Source organism: Peromyscus californicus, unplaced genomic scaffold (genome assembly GCF_007827085.1).
Source record: "Peromyscus californicus insignis strain IS unplaced genomic scaffold, ASM782708v3 Scaffold_13__1_contigs__length_99412109, whole genome shotgun sequence".
NCBI lineage: Eukaryota > Metazoa > Chordata > Mammalia > Rodentia > Cricetidae > Peromyscus > Peromyscus californicus.
The window spans coordinates 54,860,484-54,881,444 of record NW_026294424.1 but is presented as its reverse complement, the minus strand read 5'-3'; the positions used below and the strand labels follow the sequence as shown (position 1 = coordinate 54,881,444).

Below are 20,961 nucleotides of genomic sequence, written 5' to 3'. Positions count from 1 at the left end.
GCTGTGACTTGAATGCTTCATCCCTACTAGCTAGGTCTGCATAGGCCTAAAAGTTCTTATGGACGACATCAAAAGTATTTAATGTCTTACTCACCTGTGACATCTGCTAGCTACAAGAAGGACAGGTGCAACAATACATACTCACATGCCATATTCGCACAAATGTTATGGGAATAACCAAATATTTTCTGATTGTGTTTATAGTCTACTACACAGGATGGAACTCATGTCTGGTATTATTAAATGGACCAAAGTCAAATGTCTGGGTAGATAATAGGCTCTAGTAGAGAATCTATTAATAATAATTATCCTTCTAAATGGACATAGTATCAAACTTCCCCCTCAGTACTTTTCTTTATATATTCACAGATTAGTACATATCATTTTTCAATCAGAAAAGCTTGGTTTTTTAGGATATAGTAATTAATAAAGGGGTCTGTAGTAGCTTGTAATTGGCACCCATAATCTTATAGGGAGTGATAATATTAGGAGTTGTGAACTTGTTGGATGAAGTGTGTCACTATAGGGGATGGGCTTTGGGAATACCATCCAGTGTGTCAGTGTACTTCCTGTTGCCTGCAAGATGTAAGACTTTCCAGCTATTCCTCCAGCACCACATCTGCCTACATGCTGCCATGCTCCCCACTATGATAATAATGGACTGAACCTCTGAAACTGTAAGTGAGCCAGTTCAGTTAAATATTTTCCTGAAAAGAGTTGCCATGGTCATGGTGTATTTTCATGGACACAAAAACCCTAACACAGAAGTTGGTACCAGGGACTGGAGTATTATTGTGACAGGCCTGATCATGTGTCCATTTGGAGAAATTTGGCCTTTGGGTTTGGAACTCAGTGGAATACTTTAAGCAATGCTTATTGTGCCATACTAGTAGAAGCATGGAAGACGGAGGTACTAAGAGTTATTTGAACTGTAGGGGGGTCACTCAATATGTTTCAGAGGAGAAGAACTCTAGTATGTTGCGTAGAGATGAATCTTGTGATATTTTGGTGAAGAAAGTGGCTGCCATTTGCCACCTGAGGCTAAAGTGAAGAGTTTTGGATTAATTCCATTGGCAAAAGAAATTTCAAAACAGACCAGTATAGACTCTGTCTTTTGAATATTACTGTTAACTGTTATGAAATTTTATAATGAAAAGGAACAAGCTGAGTAGGGTAAATTATGAAAAATAAATTTGGAGGAGAAAAAGAGTACCAGAAAGTGGAATGGAGCTAAATCCCGAGTTGAATGAGTTAAATGGATTAAGAAATGGAATGAAGGGAGTGGTGACCCCAGGACAAGATTCTACCCAGAAAACTTTCTATTTACTGAAAGAAACTAAAGACAAGCTTAGAGCTGGCTGTTGTGGGACACCCTTAATCCCAGCCCTGGGAAGGCAGAGGCTGGCAGATCTCTGAGTCTGAGGTCAGCTTTGTTTACAGAGCAAATTTCAGGACAGCAAGGTATAGGCAACGAAAGACATAAAGCTGGTGAAGATGTAATTGAGTGAAAGGACCATGTTTTAATCCCAATTATCAGCAGAACTTGACAAGTTTGGCTTAGTGGTTCTGGCTTTAGAGTTAAGAATAGAAGAAACAGATTATAGAATTTGCCTCCATGACTAAAGAAAGCCACTGAGGGTAGGCATGTGTCAGGGATGTTCCTGAATGAAAGCCTTCCAGAAAGGCCATTGTGTGAAGTTATGAAGTTGAAAACTGTTGCTTTCAAGACTCCAAGATGTTAGAGATGCTAGAGTCCTGAGATACCTGCTAAGGAGAGCTGCTAACAGGGAATGGAACAAGCCCAAGAGAAATAAGTTTTGAATATTATGAAGCTGAATACAGCTGGAGATCTTAAGAGTGCTTCGACTCCACAGCTGTTAGTCTAAAGTTCATGAGTTTCCACTAGTTTGGTTTGTTTGTCTCTGTAGATTTTCCCATTATGATCTTGATGCCCCTAGCTCATAGAATCCTTCTTCCATCTCTTCAACTTGACTCCTGGAGCTTGGCCTGGTGCTTGGCTCTGGAGCTCCACATCTGCTTCCATCAGTTACTGGACAAAGGCTCTACAATGACAGAGTATCAGAGTATAGGACTGGACTAGGCCCTCTGCATATGTGAGACAGTTGTATAGCTTGATGTGTTTAAGGGGCCCCTGGCAGTGGGATTAGGATCTATCCCTGGTGCATGAGCTGGGTTTTTAGAGGCCCTTACCTATGATGAGACACCTTGCACAGCCTTCATGCAGAGGGGAAGGTCTTGGACCTGCATCAACTGAATGTATCAGGCTTTGATGACTGCTTGTGGGAGGCCTTACTTTTTTGAGAAGGGGACAGTTTGGGGGAGTTCAGGGAAAAGGCTGGGGAAAGCAGGAGGACAGATGAGAGGGGAATCTGTGGTTGGTATATAAAATGAAAAAAAAAATTCTTAATAAGAAAAAAAAAGAGTGTGTTGACATCACACATGGAAATGCATAGTCTGGAATTTGGCCAGTTGTTTTTGGTATTTCTTTGGTCCAGTATTTCCTCACTATGTTTCCTTCCCTGCATTTTGGAATGTTAATGTATATCTTGTGCCATTATATTTTGGAAATGTTTGGGGTTTTTTTTAATTTTGATTTTACAGGTGATTACAATTAAGAGATTGCGTGAATCTCAGAAAAGACTTTGAACTTTGGACTTTTAAGCACTGTTTAGACTGTGGTAGACTACGGATACTTTGAAGTTGCACTAAGTACATTTAGAATTATGATATTCTAACAAGCTTATGGGAGCCAGGGAGTAAAATGTGGTAGTTTGAAGGGGATTGGCACCCATAATCTCAGAGCAAGTGGTATTATTAAGAGGTGTGGCTTAGTTGGGCAGTGATGGTGCATGCCTTTAATCTAAGCACTTAGGAGGCAGATCTCTGTGAGTTCAAGGCCAGCCTGGTCTATAGAGTGAGATCCAGGACAGGCACCAAAACTACACAGAGAAACCTTGTCTCAAAAAAAACAAAAACCAAAAACCAAAAAACAAAACAAAACAAAACAAAAAGATGTATGGCTTTGTTGGAGTAGGTGTGGGTATGGCCTTGTTGGAGGAAATCTGTCACAGTGGGGGTGAGTTTTGAAGTTTCATATACAGGACACCACCATGGCCCAGTATGTCAGTTGACTTCCTGTTACATGCAATATGTAGGACTCTCAGCTACTTCTTCAGCAACACATCTGCTTGCATGTTAAGATGTTCCCAATCATGGTGATAATGAACTGAACCTCTGAAACTGTAAGTGAGCCACCCCAATTAAATATTTCCTTCTAAGAGTGTTTCTGTGTTCATGGTATCTCTTTCCAGCAATAAAAACCTAAGACAAGGCAAAAAAATAAAAATAAAATAAAATCAATAAAAAGGACTAAAGTACCTAACTATAAATAAAACATTGTATAATACCACTTGCTACAAGGCTTAGTAATCATTGAAGAAAGGATAAAAAGACTATAAGAAAAGGTAGCAGATTTCAGCAGCAAAATATCATTTGTCATACATGACAGGGCCATAATACACAGGAATTCATAGTAGCAATGACAATATCCACATAACCTACATAAGATCAAACCAAGCAATAAACCAGCAGTGGTGGAGGAGGTGTTTTTAATTTAAAGCCCTAGCTCAGGGAATATTGGCATCTGATGGATATTTCTAAGGCCTGATTGTTGAAGACATCAAGTACTGTCTAGTTTCATATCAATTTGACAGATGGTAGAGTCCTTTTAGAAGAGGGAACCTCAATTGAGAAAAATGCTTCAACCAGATTGCCCTATTGGCAAGTCTGTAGTGTATTTTCTTGATTTATAATTAATATGGGAGGAATCATTTTACTGAGGTTGATGCCAACCCTCAGATATTAGTCCTGCATGCTATAAGAAAGCAGCTAAAGAAGCCACAAAGAACCATGCAGTAACAACAACCTTCCATGGCTTCTGCAATGGCTCCTGCATCTAGGTTCCTGTTTTGAATTCCTTCCCTGCATTCTCTTCATGTAGGATTGTGATCACCATTTGTAAGCTGAAATAAACCTTTTCTCCTTGAGTTTTGAGTTTCTTTTAGTCAGTGTTTGATCAAAGCAATATAATCCCTCATTATATAACTGGTGCCAGACGTAAAAGAAATTTCACCCATATGATTAGCAGTCATGGTGCAAGAAGGCACCTTGGACAATACTGGAGGAGAAAAATCATCATGAATATCACCTAGTTACAAATGCTTAGATGTACAAAAGTGGTATGTTGCAAGAAAGATGGTGCAATAGTAGTTCAAATATGGAAGCAGTCAATGACATTTTTTGGGTGGGGGGATTATAGGCCCACTGTATGAGATGGATCCCACACCTGACAGTGCCAGAGTGACCAAGATTCTGAGACTAGAGAAGCCATGGGCTCTACCAGAAAGCCTACTACTATTAGATACATACTAAGCATCTATGAAAGAGAGGAGAAACATGAGAGCCAAAGGTTGTGGATGACTCCAGGGAAACATGGTCTGCTAGACATGACAGAATTGATGTATATATGAATTCACAGAGAATAGGACAACACATGTAACACCTGCACAGGTTTAAGCCAGTTGGGGTCCCAGTAATGAGAATGTGGAAGTAGACATGGGGTCCTAGTCCTACCCAAGAAACTATTTGCAATTGATACCTGCTTGCAAATAGGAAATCATCTTTCCCTGATGGAGTATCACTGGGTATATCAACATATTAAGAGCAAGCACCGTGCCCAATAATAGCCGGCCCACACAAAGTGTATTCTATGTTTTTTGATCTTTTTTTGCAAGTGTTTGATTGTTTCATTTTAATTTGTTTTTGTATTTTGTCATTCATTTTTTTTCATTTTTATAGTTTTATTCTTAGTTTGCTTGTTTTGATTTTTTACTTGTCTTTAGATGGATTGATTTTCTTTTGAGAGAGAGAAAGCAAAGGCTACCCACAGTTTTAAAAACAAACTTTTCTTTTTGATATTTCAAAGTTAAAAAATAGAGTACTCTCCCTACCAAAAAGATTTCTTTAATCTTTACAGAATTTCATAACATTACAGTGTATTTTGAACATATATACCCCTTTCTCTTTCAACTCCTGGTCTGTCTACCTATATTTCTCCCTCAAAGTCATGTCTTTTTCATATATATATATATATATATATATATGTGTGTGTGTGTGTGTGTGTGTGTGTGTAAACTACTGAGTCCAATTGGTCTTGGTAATGTAAAGATGGGAGTGTGCTGACCTTGTGGACATGAGCAGCCTATCAGAGGGCTAGTTAAACACTCAGTATCTATTGACTGCTTGTAGCTCCATAGTTCCTCAACTGAAAGTGGAACCTTATAAACTCTTCCCTGATCCATATTGAAAAATTGATTGGTGTTGCCTTTTTGTAGGCAACAATACTTAATGAGAATTAATGGTTCAACATTCCCACAGTATCCAGAAGACAGTGGTTTGTGGCCATCTTTTCACTCCTTTGTATCTTATAATCTTTCTGCCCCTTCTTTTATGATATTTTCTGAACTGTGAGTGTAAAGTGTTATATGACAGATATCTTGTTGGTGATGGGTACTCCTCAGTCTGATCAATTCTGGTTCTCTGTCATTGATAGCTTCTGTCTGGTACAAAGAGATTGATGAGGAATGAGAGTTCCAAGAGTCCACTGATATAAGCACAAGTACTTAGTAAGGAGTTGAGTATTATATCAACTTAGGAAAATCATAGAAGTAGGTTCTCCTCTAGAGTCTACAAACTTATTTAGCCATAAATAGGTTTAGCTAGGTTTATTTTACCAGACATGAATTTCTTCTTATTTAATACACATAAAGTCCAACCAGACACATATTCATGACTCATTATTCCCAATATAGAAGTGCCCCAATTGCATCATTGGTATGTTTTGTTAACCTAGTCATTATTGTAATTTGCAAGATTAACAAAAGCACAGGACTACTAATAACTTTTCTTCACTCAGGATCCTTCAAAGAAACTTCCAACACTATGAGAGTTAGATATTTGGAGGAATCTCCCAGAATAGTAACAATTTGATTTCTCCAAGTCCTGTGCCCAAGTGTATTGTATCTTCTTCAGCAGTACAGTCTTAGTGTCTTAGTAAGGATATCTATTGCTGTGACAAAAATACCATGAACAAAAGCAAGTCAGGGAGGAAAGGTTTGTCTACTCAGCTTATACTTTCACAGCACTGTTCATCATTGAAGGAAGTCAGGACACGAATATAAACAGTTCAGGAGCCTGGAGGCAGGAGCTGATGTAGAGGGCATGGAGAGGATGTTGCTTACAGGCTTGTTTCCCCTGACTTGCTCAGCCTGCTTTCTTGTAGAACCCAGAACCACCAGCCCAGGGGTGGCTCTACCCACAATTGGCTAAGCCTTCCCCAAACAACCATTAAGAAAATACTTTACAGGTGGAGGCATTTCTCTCAGTTGAGGTTCCCTCCTTTCAGATAACTCTAGCTTGTGTCAAGTTGACACAGGACTAGCCAGCACATTTACTTTCAAGTTCTGAAAGGTAACTGTCAATAGTTAGGATTTCTATTGTTTGGAAGAGACACCATGACCATGGCAACACTTATAAATGAAAACATTTAATCAGGGTTGGCTTATGGTTTCAGAGGTTTAGTCCATTCTTGTCATGGCAGTAAGCCTGGAGGCTTGAAAGCACACCTGGTGCTCTAGAGGCACTGAGTTCTACATATGGATCTGCAGGCAGCAGGAAGAGATTGCTACACCGGGTGTGGCTTGAGCATCTGAGATACCAAAGCCTACCAACAGTGACATGCTTCCTCCAACAATGCCACACCTACTCCAACAAGGTCACACATCCTCATGGTGTCACTACCTATGGGCCTATGGTGGCCATTTTTATTCAAACCACTGCAGCAACCAAGAACTATAACAACAGTCCATATTATTCTGTATCATCAAATACACTTGTATGTCCTTGATAAACAACTTTAAAGGAGATATCCTTTGCCTGACACTGGGCATTTTGTTTGGTAGTTTGTGGCTTAATGAGGGAACATTTTCTTTCCAGTGTACATAATCCCAATTAGTCTCTCTCTCTCTCTCTCTCTCTCTCTCTCTCTCTCTCTCTCTCTCTCTCTCTCTCTCTCTCCATCTTCAATATGTATATGTATAAATTATTTAATATAATATATCATTGATATATATTACATATAATATATTATATCTGTATATAATATAATAACATTTCATCTGTAAGACTTCAATCTTGAGATATTTCATAATGTCACAGAGTTTCCAGCACTCATACAGACATATAGATGAGAATATAAATGTCATCTCATTGGAAGTTTCCAGATTCCTCTCCAATAGAGAATGCTTCTCTTTGATATGACAAAGAAAACCAAACCACACAATCAACTACTTTAAAAATATTTAGGGAATTCAAGAATGTGAGAAGGAGTAATGGAAGCTGAAATTTGAAAATTCACTGACATACACGTTTTCTGCTCAGATAAAGGAAATGTGGGCTGAATTATACAGAAAAGTCCTAGATATATTTAAAACAGGATTGCTATGCACAAGTAAAACCGGAAACAATTTTGTTATATGTAATGATCCATTTTAAACTTAATGTAGAATTTCAATTTTGGGTGAAATTTCAGGATTAAGTCACAGGCATAACTATGAATGATGTTTCTTTCTTTTTTTTTTTTTTTGTTTTTATTTTTTGAGACAGGGTTTCTCTGTGTAGCTTTGCGCCTTTCCTGGGACTCACTTGGTAGCCCAAGCTGGCCTCGAACTCACAGAGATCCGCCTGCCTCTGCCTCCCTGGGATTAAAGGCGTGCGCCGCCACCGCCCTGCATGAATGATGTTTCTTGCTGCACTAAATTAGAATTACACAAAGACATTCAGCTGGCTATATTTCAATTTCCAGATATGCTTTCTACAGGAAGTACACCGGCTGACTAGCTTAGTAAGAACACCCCATGCAGAGCTGCTTTTGTTCTCTTGATGGCTTTCCCATTTCATTCCCATATGGCTTCCATTTCACTGGCTCAATGAGATGGTTGTCATTTTATCTGATCTTGTAGGACATAATATACATGTAAAAGTAGATTTAAGAACTGCCTTGCTCTGCTTTGATGCAAGGGAGTGGGGCTTGGTCCTACCCCAACTTGCTGTGCCAGGCTTCCTGACTCCCCATGGGAGGCCTCACCCTCTCTGGAAAATGGATGGGGGTTTGGATAGGGGGGGCAGGAAGCAGGAGAAGGGTAGGGAGGGAGGACTGTGGTTGGAATGTAATTTCAATAAAATATTTGAAATTAAAAAAAAAAAGAGACACAGTTCTGTTTCGTCTTTGGCTTATTTTAACCTTATGAATTGTAACTGGTTTGTTCCATGTGCAAACTGCTCATTTAGTGAGACCTTAGTTAGGAAATACATTGTGCAATGCTACAGATTTCGAACCCTGCTAAGTGGCACGAGTGAATTTAAGTGTTGTGGTCATAATCACCTGAAGTTATGTGTATCTGTTACTTAATCATAATTTGATTAAAACTGATTTTTGTATTTATTTTCTTGTATCTCTAAACCCAACATTCATTAGTACAAATTGAGCCACATTAGTTTTTTTTTTTTTTTTTTTGGTTTTTCGAGACAGGGTTTCTCTGTGTAGCTTTGCGCCTTTCCTGGAACTCGCTTTGGAGACCAGGCTGGCCTCGAACTCACAGAGATCCGCCTGGCTCTGCCTCCCCAGTGCTGGGATTAAAGGCGTGCGCCACCACCGCCCGGCCCGAGCCACATTAGTTTAACCATAATATTTACTATATATAGTTTTAATGTTAAAATTTTATATACTATTTACAAATTATAATAGTTTAATGCATATGAAATTACTGATTAAATAGATGATTGATATACCCAAGATCATAAATAATTTTACTGTTAGGATATGTATCTATATAGAGATAAAAGTAACATAGTGGAGTTTACTAACTGTGTGCATAATTTGATATTCAAGTGATAGTTGGGAAAATGGGGTAATGAGTAAAAGTCTGACGTTTAATACCATGCATAAATAACACAGAATAAAAAAAAATAATTCCTTTGTTTATAAATAACTGATGAAATGTGAAAGCTAGAAAATTAGTTTATCTTCACAACGAGTAAGAGGCTAATACCTCTGTAGGTATATGACTAGGATGCCCAAAGATACCCATGCCAAAGAAATTTATAATTTCACATATAGGATGTACTTGAAGTTTCTCTGTGGTCTCAAGGTAAAATATACTTAGTCTTGCTTAACACTTACAGCTCACAAAAGTAAAAATAATTTTGGGTTCAATGTATATAGTTACCTAGCCTTTGACAAATAGATTTTGAGGCTTAGATGACTCAAAATACTTTATATACTCAACTCATTTTTTCCCAGTTGCATTCAATGTAGTCTGAGGAAAATTGTGTGAACTATTTGCACTCTGCCCTGGCAACTTGCATTTTGAGTCAGTACATGATGAAATCCAGCCAGAAAAGTCAGAGTCCACTCGAAATAACTGTGGAAATACTTTATAAACTGTCGAGTATGATCCTGTGGTCATTTATAACTTTATTAGCCTTCTTCAGAGAGACTACAGTCATGTACAGTTCATAAAATGTAGAAAGAAGACAGCAGCATGGAGCAGAATTGTTTTCATTGCCAGTTGACCAGCTGTAGCCATATAGATTTTTAAATGTTAGATGATTAGAGTATGGAGGATAAATTATAACACTGATGGACTATTTCTTCATCTTTTTAAATCCTCTATAAAAATTGAATGAAGAAATATCAAATATTATTTGATTATGTAATCTGTATAAATCTATACTATTGTTTCCATAAATAATAAAAGATTAAATGACATGACCAGTAGAATTACTCACCATGCCCCTAATTTACCCCAGTGAATAAATGACAACCTTCTTTTTTTAGAATACCTCAAGTAGAAAATCAAATGTGTTTTCTACATTCCATGGATCAAGAGATAGTATGTGTGCTATAAACACTACTGTCAGAAAACTATCCCTGGAGAGTTCATTCATAATCACTGAACCAATATTCCAATTGCTTTGCATTGGCAAGTAGGCTATCATATTTTACTTCTGCATTTTCTACCAGAATAAATTTTAAGTTGAAATTAATTTCCATTTACATATATTTATCCATGTAATAATATATTTTGGAAAAAATGCAGACCGTATGTAATTTAATTCTTTTAAAATGTTAATTTGGTAGCAGAAGTTATGCTATTTCAGTCTGATATCCATTATATAACTACAATCTTTTAAAATCTACCAAAGTAATTTTCTTCTTAAAATTATTAATAGTACAAATAAGTTGAGCTTTTTAAGTAAAGAAATTACTCATAGGAAATAAAATTTGTTTATTTTTTGGAAAACACTAAATCTGAAATCCAATAATATGATATAAAGGGTATTTGATAACTTGGATATTAATTCAATTTATAAAAATAGTTGATTGATATTGCTGATCGTCTCTCAATTTATGTAAATTTATGTTTGAAAAGAGTTTAAAACTAGTTTAAAAGAGTTTAAATTTATTACAGTTAATATTAGCTAATACTATAGATATGGATAAATGTTCAACACACTTCAATATTGTTTTCTTTCCCAGTGAAGAGGAAACAGCTGGTCTGACTAAGCTGCTTCCTTGCCATCACAGCTCTTCAATAGGGAACCAATGACCTCAGATGCTCAGATATCTTATAGGATGGCACACAAAACTGTCTTTTGAATTCTGTCCATTATGTCATATATACTAAATGATTATAATGGTAAATAATAAATGCCATACCAATAATTGTTGTACTCTAGCATTTATAGAAATTTTTGTTCATATGCAGATGAAAACAAAGGTTTTTTGCAAATATTTGTAATCCGAAGTTGAGTTTATGGATGCACAAGACACAGGTTGATGAGTAAATACTGGTTCATGACAAATTTTCAAAAGTCTTAAATATGCTTTTTCATTTTCCAGTAAAGAAAAAATATAGCAAATTAATAATTGATATAAAGCAATGAATATTTTTATGAAGCATGGTAATATTTCTATATAAATTAAAGCATTTAGTACATATAAATATATGTAAGATAAAAGAAAGTGCTGTCATTTATTGATTGAGAGAACATCACAAAGAGACTGTCTCAACTGATTTCCTTAAAGTGTTATAGATAATACAGTAGAAATGCAATTAGAAACCCATACTTCTTTATAGTAATTATAAAAAAAATACATTCTTATCAGTGAATTAGTAATTGTAAAAAAAATCAAAAATCCAAAGTAAAACAAAATAATTCTATGAAATTACATTATGTCTGTATTTACATTTTTCCATGGGTTTATTGTTTCTCCTTGTATCATGACTATTACAACACTTATACATCTGGCTCATCAATCATCACTCACATTAGTTTGCACATTAATTATATATACAGTCTCAGTTACCTATGAACAACCATTATTGAATAAAATTGAAATGAAATTTCAAAAAAATATCAAAATTCACCAAATTTAAAAATTATAATATAGTTTACTGCATTGTAATTGTACAATATGGCTAAGATTTTGAGCCTAACTGAATATAGCATTTGAACTGGAAATTCAGTCAAAAAGCAATATTTGGGGAAGAGAGGTCAATGATGGAAAATTACTAATAAGGAATATCAAAAATTAGGGAGATTATGCCAAAACCCACCTCACATGTTTCTTGCTGAAAACAGTCTACTGTAATATTACCTAGAAGTTCATGGAGAAAAAGAAACCCAATTGGATCAATAGATTAACCCAATATCTGTAGCTAGAGTTTTCCTGCCTGGCCCACAGTCAGGACGAACCTCTCTCACCCGCCAGTCCCACAGCTGCTCAGACCCAACCAAGTAAACACAGACTTATATTGCTTACAAACTGCATGGTTGTGGCAGGCTTCTTGCTAACTGTTCTTATATCTTAAAATAATCCATTTCCATAAATCTATACCTTGTCACGTGGCTTGTGGCTTACTGGCATCTTCACATGCTGCTTGTCATGGTGGTGGCTGGCAGTGTCTCCCTCACTCAGCTTCCTGTTCTTTCAATTCTCCTCTCTGTTAGTCCCGCCTATACTTCCTGCTTAGCCACTGGCCAATCAGTGTTTTGTTTATTGACCAATCAGAGCAACAGATTTGACATACAGACCATCCCAAAGCACTTCCCCTTCTCTTTTTTAAAAGAGGACGGTTTTAACTTTTACACATCTCCAAAGCCAGCATGGTATATTTGGGAATTTGGGCGTAGCTTCTCTTACTACTTCCTGCTGGAGGGGGGCACTGTATCTTATGGGGGCACAAAGAAAATTTTAGGATTATGGAGTAGTCTGTGAGGGTGTATTGTCTGAGCCAGTTGCCTTGAAACAGTTCTGGATGTTGGATCATCTGGACCATGGTGTCATCGGAGACCTTTCAGGGGGTCTTGGCTGGTCAAACCTGATGTATCTTAATCTGGAACAAATCCATAGCCTCTGGCTTTCTGTGGAAACAAAAGCAGAGCCTCCTTTCCAAAGCAACATATCCTTACATCCAAATTTTGAAGTCAAGCTACCTTTAAAATATCCATATTGGTTTAACTCAACAGCTTTTACAATCAAATGTTTCCCTTCAGTTATGAATATCAAAGAGAACATAATCCAGATTCTCTTTGTGGTAGCTATCTTTATGTGGCTTATTTTTTATATTAGCTTGAGCCTATTGCTTTAAACTGCAGCCTTCTAAGCCTGAAACGGTGCTGGAATACTTACTTGAAGAGAATTAGAATCTCCTTTTCTTTTATCTTACTGCAGTTCACAGGTATGTGCATGTATGGAATGAAGAAAAGATTTAAGGACTTGATTGAAACTTAGTTAATCAAAGCAATTTTCAGTGGACTTGCTTCTGATGCATAAGGCCCAAGGTGTCAGTGATTGCCCTGTTAGTAGTACATTTTATGAAACTGAATATAGGAATTTCATGGAGTCCACATATGAGAAAAAGGATGTAAGATTCATGACATGGTCATTTTCATAATGTCAGTTCTTATTTGAGAATCAACAGGAGATTCTTAAAAATATTTGAGGGAGTGTTACCCTGAATAAAAAGTCATAGAAATGTTGACTAATCCAATGAATAGATTGAAGCTTTGAACCCCAGAATGAATAATGAACTTCATCAAAGATAAAAATGTAATTAATTGCCAGCCAGTACTAGAACCAAAATATGTTTCCTGTCGTTACACTTACTAAGAAATTAATCAGTGTTATTCAGAGGACGAGTTTTACAGAGTTTATATCTATCAATATTTAGTGTATCCTAGAAACCCTAAAGACAAACCAAACATACATTTTATTGTTGACTATATGTCACAGGCTCTTAAACTTACAGACACAGAGCTTTTGTTGTTATTGTTGTTGGTAATTTTTTTCCTTACCAGTTTCATATATGAATATATATATATATATATATATATATATATATATATATATATATATATATATATATATAAAACTGTGGTAACTCTTTCCAATACTATCTTATTTCCTTCTTACCACTTCTAGTCCTCTGCTTCTGTGCAAATTTATTGCCAATATTTCTGACTTTTTATATTGCTTTCTGTACCACAGAGTTTAACTAAGGCCATCTGTGTGACTTTGATTTTTTGAAAAATACAAACTCTAGATACCCCCTCAGTTCCAGAATTTGTTAATTCCCAATAGGTCTACAGTAATACAGGATGAATAATCCCTTTCCCAACGTCAATAGCTGACTGTGGTCCAAAATCTGGAGGCCAGCATAGTTCCTGTGTGCTCATGATTGCTATCCTATTGTGCTTAGAAGAAGCTACTTCACAGTTCTACTCTCTGTCTCCCCTCTATTCTGCCAAACTTCCTGTGGCTTCAACAAATGGGTGATGCAAGTGTCTTGTTTAGGGCTGAGCACATAACTATCCTTTTTTTTTTCTTCTTCTTCTTCATCTTGTGCTGCCATGGAGCTTTGCATTTACCAAGATTCATTTCAGTGAGAAGCTTCTTTGATTAAGGCTGAAAGTAGCCTTTGCCTATGGGTTTCAAACAGATGTTTAGAAAACTTTTCTCATTTAAAAAATACCTGCATTTTATTCACATAGAGTAGATTTACTTGTATATATGTGATAAAAAAAAAATCACACACAGGTTTCAAAATAGGAAGAAAACATTCCTAAGGACAGGCACAAACACCAGGGCCATGCAATGCTGCCAACGGAGAGCAGAATTTATGGACTCATGTTTCTCAGAACCAATGTTTAATTGAACTCCTCCTACTAACTCCATTTCCTGGAACGAACAGAATGAACAGTCCCCAGTTCTAAATGAGCATTATCTAAATGATGTGCTATTACTTGGTATTGCTTGTAAATCCTTTATTCATAGTGCTCATACTCATATTTTTTTATCTGTCATTTTCATTTATGGAGCAGGGAACTGCAATATAGTCTACCGTCAGTATAATAAAAGTTTAGTAAGCAGTCAAATGACATTTTTCATGGAAAATACTGGATAAGGACCTGAGTATTATTTACTGTTCATGCCAGGACATATGGTCATGTTGAAGAAATTTTAATTGTACTTTCAATATTAAATAAGACATGTCTGTTACCAACCTCTATAACAAAATGACTTGAGTCATCAGCAATGGACAATTTGTAAATCTGCAAACATCTTTTTCTAAACCAAATAGATGATTTCAGTATTGTTTACAACAAATTTGTAAACCAGGAACTTTCAAGTGAGGTTGTTTTCTGGTTAGTGATATTGCTAGTTCTGTGTTGTTGAATGTTATTTCTATTAACTTATCACTCAAAATCACGTTTTGATTACAAAGGTACAATTTAGATGAAATGTATTCTGTATACTTGGAAGCTAAACTTAATTTCTGTTCTTTATAAAATTTAATCTACGAAAATGGTATTAATGATAGCTTAGCATTTTAAGATCCCGAAATCTAGTAGAGCTGAAAGCACCACGATATCATGTTGTCTTTCTCACATTTTTTTTCTTGTCTTGTGGCTTCTACTTCCTGTTTCAAACTGCATTTAAAATGTTAAATATTTTTATGTATTTTAGCTCCCATCAATTTGACTTCAGATTTTTACACAGTTGATAGCATATATTGCCCATGTAATTCTCCGTCACAGTTTGGTAGGTAGCAGAAAAACAGAGAAAAAGAGTGTAAGAATAGGTACTTTCTCTTCACTGTGAATATTTTAGTTCATTAGAAATAAAGTGATTCCAGGCAGTGGTGGCACATGCTTTTAAACCCAGAGGCAGACAGATCTCTGAGTTTGAGACCAGCCTAGTCTACACAGTGAGTTCAAGGACAGCCAGGGCTATACAGAGAAACCCTGTCTGTGTCTCCAAAAGCCAAAGGGGAAAAGAAAGCAAGGAAGGAAGGAAGAAGAGAGAGAGGGAGGGAGGGAAGGAGGAAGGAAGGATTGAAGAAAGAAATGAAGAGAGAAAGAAAAAAGAAAGAAAGAAAGAAAGAAAGAAAGAAAGAAAGAAAGAAAAAGAAAGAAAGAAAGAAAGGAAAATGTAGTGCTATCCTGAGCTAGTGAGAAGAGTAGTTTTGGTGAAGAATAAATATGAATTAATCTCTTAAAAAATACATGCAATACCAAAACTCTGGGTTTTTGGTAAATATTAAGATATGTTATGGGAAATATATATTTCAAGCAATCCACATTTGGATCAGTATCTTTTATCAGGTAACTAAGTGCAAATACAGAATTATATTAGCAAGCACCAAATACCCAAATGCAAACACAAATATAAACATTCATATTTGAGGTGTCAGGGCAATAACAGTGTGGGAGGCTTGACAAGTTTACTAATTAATATTTGTTGTTATAAAAGCTACAGATTTAAAATATTTATAAAAGCTAATTCACTATTATTATAATTAAAATACATTTTTAACTTCCAGGCATTAATTGGGATTTCAAATATTGTCCAACTAAAATCTCCCTCATCTACTCGGTGGTGTTCTGTATGCTGTGAATATGTGTTGCTCTGATTGGTTAATAAATAAAATGCTGATGGGCCAGGAGCCAGGCAGGAAGTATAGGCAGGATAAGAAACAATGAGAATTCTGGGAAGGGGAAGGCTGAGTCAGGAGATGCCAGCCCACTGTCCAGGGAGCAGCATGTAATAGCACACAAGTAAAGCCACAGAACACATGGCAACATACAGATTAACAAAAATGTGCTGAGTTTAAGTGTAATAGCTAGTCAGTAGTATTCCTGAGCTAATGGCCAAGCAGTTTTAATTAATATAAGCTTCTGTGTGTTTATTTGGGTCTGAGTGACTGTGGGACCAGGAAAACTTCAGCTACACTCATCTCCTATGAAACAGTTTCTTAAACATCAAATATCTGTTTAATTTCTCTTCTCCTCTATTACAGATACATTTTGCCATAATGGAGTTTATTCTAAGTTCAATCTTTTTGTTACATGAAGCATAGAAGTTTAAAATATAGTGTGATATACAATCCTTATCTTTTCATTTATATATATATATATCTTGAAAATAATGAATATTCTCTTCCTTTTTATGTGTAACTTCTCCAGTCCTGACTAGTTCCATGGCTTTCTTGAAAAATTAAATCTAAACATTAAAATGATACTAATATACATTATAACTTCAACTATTTTTCTTAGAGCAAAAAGTGACAAGTACTATCATTCAACATACTTTGGCTAACACTGTTAATCAAAGTTGTGACATGTCTCATGATGGATTTCCATCACTTCAGTCTGTTTCTTTCTATTATCTATCTATCTATCTATCTATCCGTCTATCTATCATCTATCTATCTATCTATATAATCTATGTATCTATGAATGTGTGCTGTATGTATGTATGTATGTATGTATGTATCTGTCTGTCTCTGTTTATCTATATAACAATAGATGCTACATGAGCATTTACTCCTTTCAATACATTCATAAATCTCATGCTATATAGTGTAAAAAATAATGTTTAAAGATAATATATTTATTTAATATTTAAGTATGTTTGTCTGTTATAGTTATTTAAGGTATGTTTGTCTGTTACAGTTTATGTATACTATGTGTATATTGGAGCTTGCAGAGGGCAGAAGAGAGTTACAGGCAGGGATGAACTGAAATGTGTGTGCTAGGTAGTAAACATACATCTTCTTCAAGGACATTAAGCACTCTCTCCTACTGAGTCATCTCTCTGTCTCCAGAATTAGGGTTGCAAGGTCCATCACATCTCTTTCAGTGCAAGTTGAAGTAATTTTAATTGAGTGAGATCTAAGGTCAGGCATTTCTATCACTGTTTTTGCAGAACTGTATTTTTCTCTCACATAAACAGTCAGAGAACACCTCTGGTTAGCATATTGGGGTCTTCAGGGCAGTAGTGCATGATCTCTAGTTAGCTAATTTCTCACTGAGAATCCAGTGCACTTATGCCTGGTGATTTCAGTGGAAAGAGAAGAAAGTGAAAACTATGGAAGGGAGATAAATCTGGGTCTTGTCAGCTGTAAAGAATCACATTTACTCTCACTTTCTATGCCTGTTCCCAGTCACATGCTTATGCAAAATGCAGTTGCATTTAAGGATAAGGGACACTGAATAATGTAGATTTACTATTTATGCAAGGAAAAGACAAAGGTATTTGGTGAGTTTATTAGTATATCTCTTCTACAATAGGCTAAGATATAAGACTTCATAAATCCATTTGTGATTTTTATGTTTTCCTGGTGGTAATATCAATAGATATAATTTCTTTAAAATGTAGAAACCATATTTCACTTATATTATTTTAATTCCAGCAACTACCAAATACTAGGTTGTGTAGTGAAAAATGTTTGTTTAACTGTTGGTTCTTTAGTAGTAGTTCATTGTAGGTTAAAAAAAATCTTAATCATGAAATATCATTATCACCATCATTATTATTACAGTTATAGAAAACTTTAAATGGCTTATTATAGGGAAAGAGTTTCTTGATATGAAAAGGCTAAGGAACCAAAATGGATATGATGCAGCATCCCCCTAACGTGAGATTACAGATAGCATTAAGAGTAGTAGGATAATAAATCTTTCCCTGGCATGGATTAAGATTTTAAAAAGGTGAGGAAAACTTTTTTAAAGAAGAGTAATTAATGTTAAAGAACATTCATCTGTTTATTTAAATTAATGTGTAAATGTATAACTAGGGATATATTCATAAACGTTATTCATATTTATAATATGTTTGTTCTTACTATTTTAATACTTGCCTATATCTAATACATTATTGAAATGCTAGTGGTTAAAAATAGTAATTTGAACATATCATTTAATCATAATGTTAATCTCAGGTAGCTGATTGAATGCCTAGAGGTAACAGAGAATTTAAGAAAAAAAATAAAGATTATAGGAAAATACAGTATGTGTTATACCAGAAGCACCTATACAAGTATGTAAAAATTCATAATCATTCTACTATGAAAACTATTTTAAATGTTGAAAAAAACAGAGAAATTATAATGTGTAACATAAAGCTTATATCTTCTGTTTTCCAACATTCATAAAACAATCCTGAAACTACATAGTACCATAAAGCATTTAATGAACAGGGACAGTAGAAGCCAATGAACAGGGACGAGGCAATTTACTGTGTGACACTCAATCTTCTTTCTAATAAAAAAGGAAAGCAGTAATTTCATAGTTTTAAGACATTTGGTTGCCTGAAGCATCTGCTAGTACATTTTTATCTGACATATTTTAGCATAACTTAGCAGAACACAGAGGTTTGCATTGTCCTTTGGAGGGGTGGACTTCAGCACAGTGGAAGAGAAAAACATACCTGGAAGCCATCATGTCTGCATTGTACTTGGTTTCCTTGCTGCTCAGTGGTTGGAGGTGAAATTATAGCTCCTATATTTGCTGAGTCAGCCTTTCTAGTCCAACCTTCATATTATTATGACTAATCTTTCTCTTTCCTTGGCAGGGCACAGCCAGCCTCTTGGGACTTCTCAATCTCAAGTCTTGATAAAGGATGGAAACATCACCACATGGCTGTGAAAATAGAATGTGAAGTGGGTTATTGGTATGAGCATGCAAGACAAAGGAGGACTAATAGAATCTTTCCATTCAAATGATAAAATTTAAATGATAATATAGAAAAATTATGAAACAAGGTTTTTTTGGGGTGCTACAACTTACCCTATATTTAAAATTGATTCTAAATTAGAGAATAAATTTAACTTGGGTTTTTCAGGAAAATAAAACCAAACAGTACAAATACTCTTAACTTCATTTTTTTTTGGTTAATGTCAAAATCTTGCAAGTAACTTAAAAAAATTAGCTAATATAGGTATTTCAATTTTTTTTTTAAAAAGTATTCTGAGAGTATTTTGGTAAAGCTTTATGGCAACTTGACCAAGTGAAGAGTTACGGATGTAGAGCAATAATTTGAAGTTGAATTTTGCAAATTAGATTTTGGAGGAGAAGAAAAACATCAAAGTATATTATATTCCAAATTTTAAATAAAATTATATGAACTTAAAATTTCAGTGTTTATAAATTAATTCTATTAGAATAGAAAATCTTTCTATTAATAATTTTCTAATATAAAATTGATACATAAAAATAACTATCTATTTAAGAAAATATTAAAATAAAGTAACACATAATAAAATTTGACATTTACCACTCATCACTGCAAACCTTTGTCATACAACGAGCATTATGTTTATTTTTTTTATTTTTTTTTTTTAATAAAAAAAATTGTATTTACTTAGAAGCATTCAGAATGTCAACAAAACAGCTGCAATTTTTTTTTGCAATTACAGAGTGGTATTCAGTTAACAGAACAACAATTATCTTCGTATAAGCTGCATCAGAGACAACTGAAGATGAAAAAAAAAAACAAAAAAACAAAAAATAAAAACAAAAACAAAAAAAAACCTACCATCCCCATATATAACTAATTTGTGCTGTGCACCAACAAGGACCTGCTTTAAATTTCCATGCCAATTTACAACCCCCAGACTGTACCAGGCAAGGTTAGTGGCTCTTGAGAATACCACCAGGTCCTCATACGCATTCTTTGTGCAAACTTGCCGGGAGGAACACAAGAAGAAGCACCCGGATGCTTCTGTCAACTTCTCAGAGTTCTCGAAGAAGTGCTCAGAAAGGTGGAAGACCATGTCTGCTAAAGAAAAGGGGAAATTTGAAGACATGGCAAAGGCTGACAAGGCTCGTTATGAGAGAGAAATGAAAACCTACATCCCCCCCAAAGGGGAGACCAAAGAGAAGTTCAAGGACCCCAATGCACCCCAGAGGCCTCCTTCGGCCTTCTTCTTGTTCTGTTCTGAGTATCGCCCCAAAATCAAAGGAGAGCACCCCGGCTTGTCCATCGGGGACGTGGCGAAGAAGCTGGGGGAGATGTGGAACAACACCGCTGCGGACGACAAGCAGCCCTACGAGAAGAAGGCTGCCAAGCTGAAGGAGAAGTACGAGAAGGATATCGCTGCCTACAGAGCTAAAGGAAAACCCGATGCGGCGAAGAAGGGCATTATGTTTATTTTAATACTCCAGTGAGACTTGAAATTTCATGGGAATCACTGTAGTCCATTATCTTTGTGCCTAGGATGGTCAGGGCTATTTTTATCTACAATTCTCCTTCTAAGCACAGCAATTTTATGAAGTGATAGCTATCTGCTGTGACATGTTCTCTATGCTGTGAATGTGTTGCTCTGATTGGCTAACAAAAAAAATGCTGATTGGCCAGTAGCCAGGCACGCAGTATAGGCGGGACAAGGAGAGAAGAGAATTCTGGGAACAGGAAGGCTAAGTCAGGGAGACACTTCCAGCTGCCGCCAGGACAAGCAGCATGTGAAGATGCCA

The 20,961-nt window shown here is 35.7% G+C and overlaps 1 protein-coding gene across 1 annotated transcript; it reads left to right on the top strand.

The window, feature by feature from the left end:
• The first annotated feature begins 529 nt into the window (after positions 1 to 529).
• On the top strand, positions 530 to 20,655 carry LOC128108757 (high mobility group protein B1-like). The gene is made up of 2 exons (XM_052735814.1): positions 530 to 585; positions 20,103 to 20,655. Exons 1-2 carry the CDS (start codon positions 530 to 532, stop codon positions 20,653 to 20,655), a joined length of 609 nt encoding a protein of 202 aa, XP_052591774.1.
• The last annotated feature ends 306 nt before the right edge of the window (positions 20,656 to 20,961 follow it).

Bases quoted from the DNA above. Each gene is read 5' to 3' on its own strand.
- LOC128108757 (XM_052735814.1), top strand. From the start codon at position 530: ATGGGCTTTGGGAATACCATCCAGTGTGTCAGTGTACTTCCTGTTGCC. The intron at 586-20,102 runs GTAAGACTTTCC...TACAACCCCCAG, and splicing joins CTTCCTGTTGCCTGCAAGAT to ACTGTACCAGGCAAGGTTAG.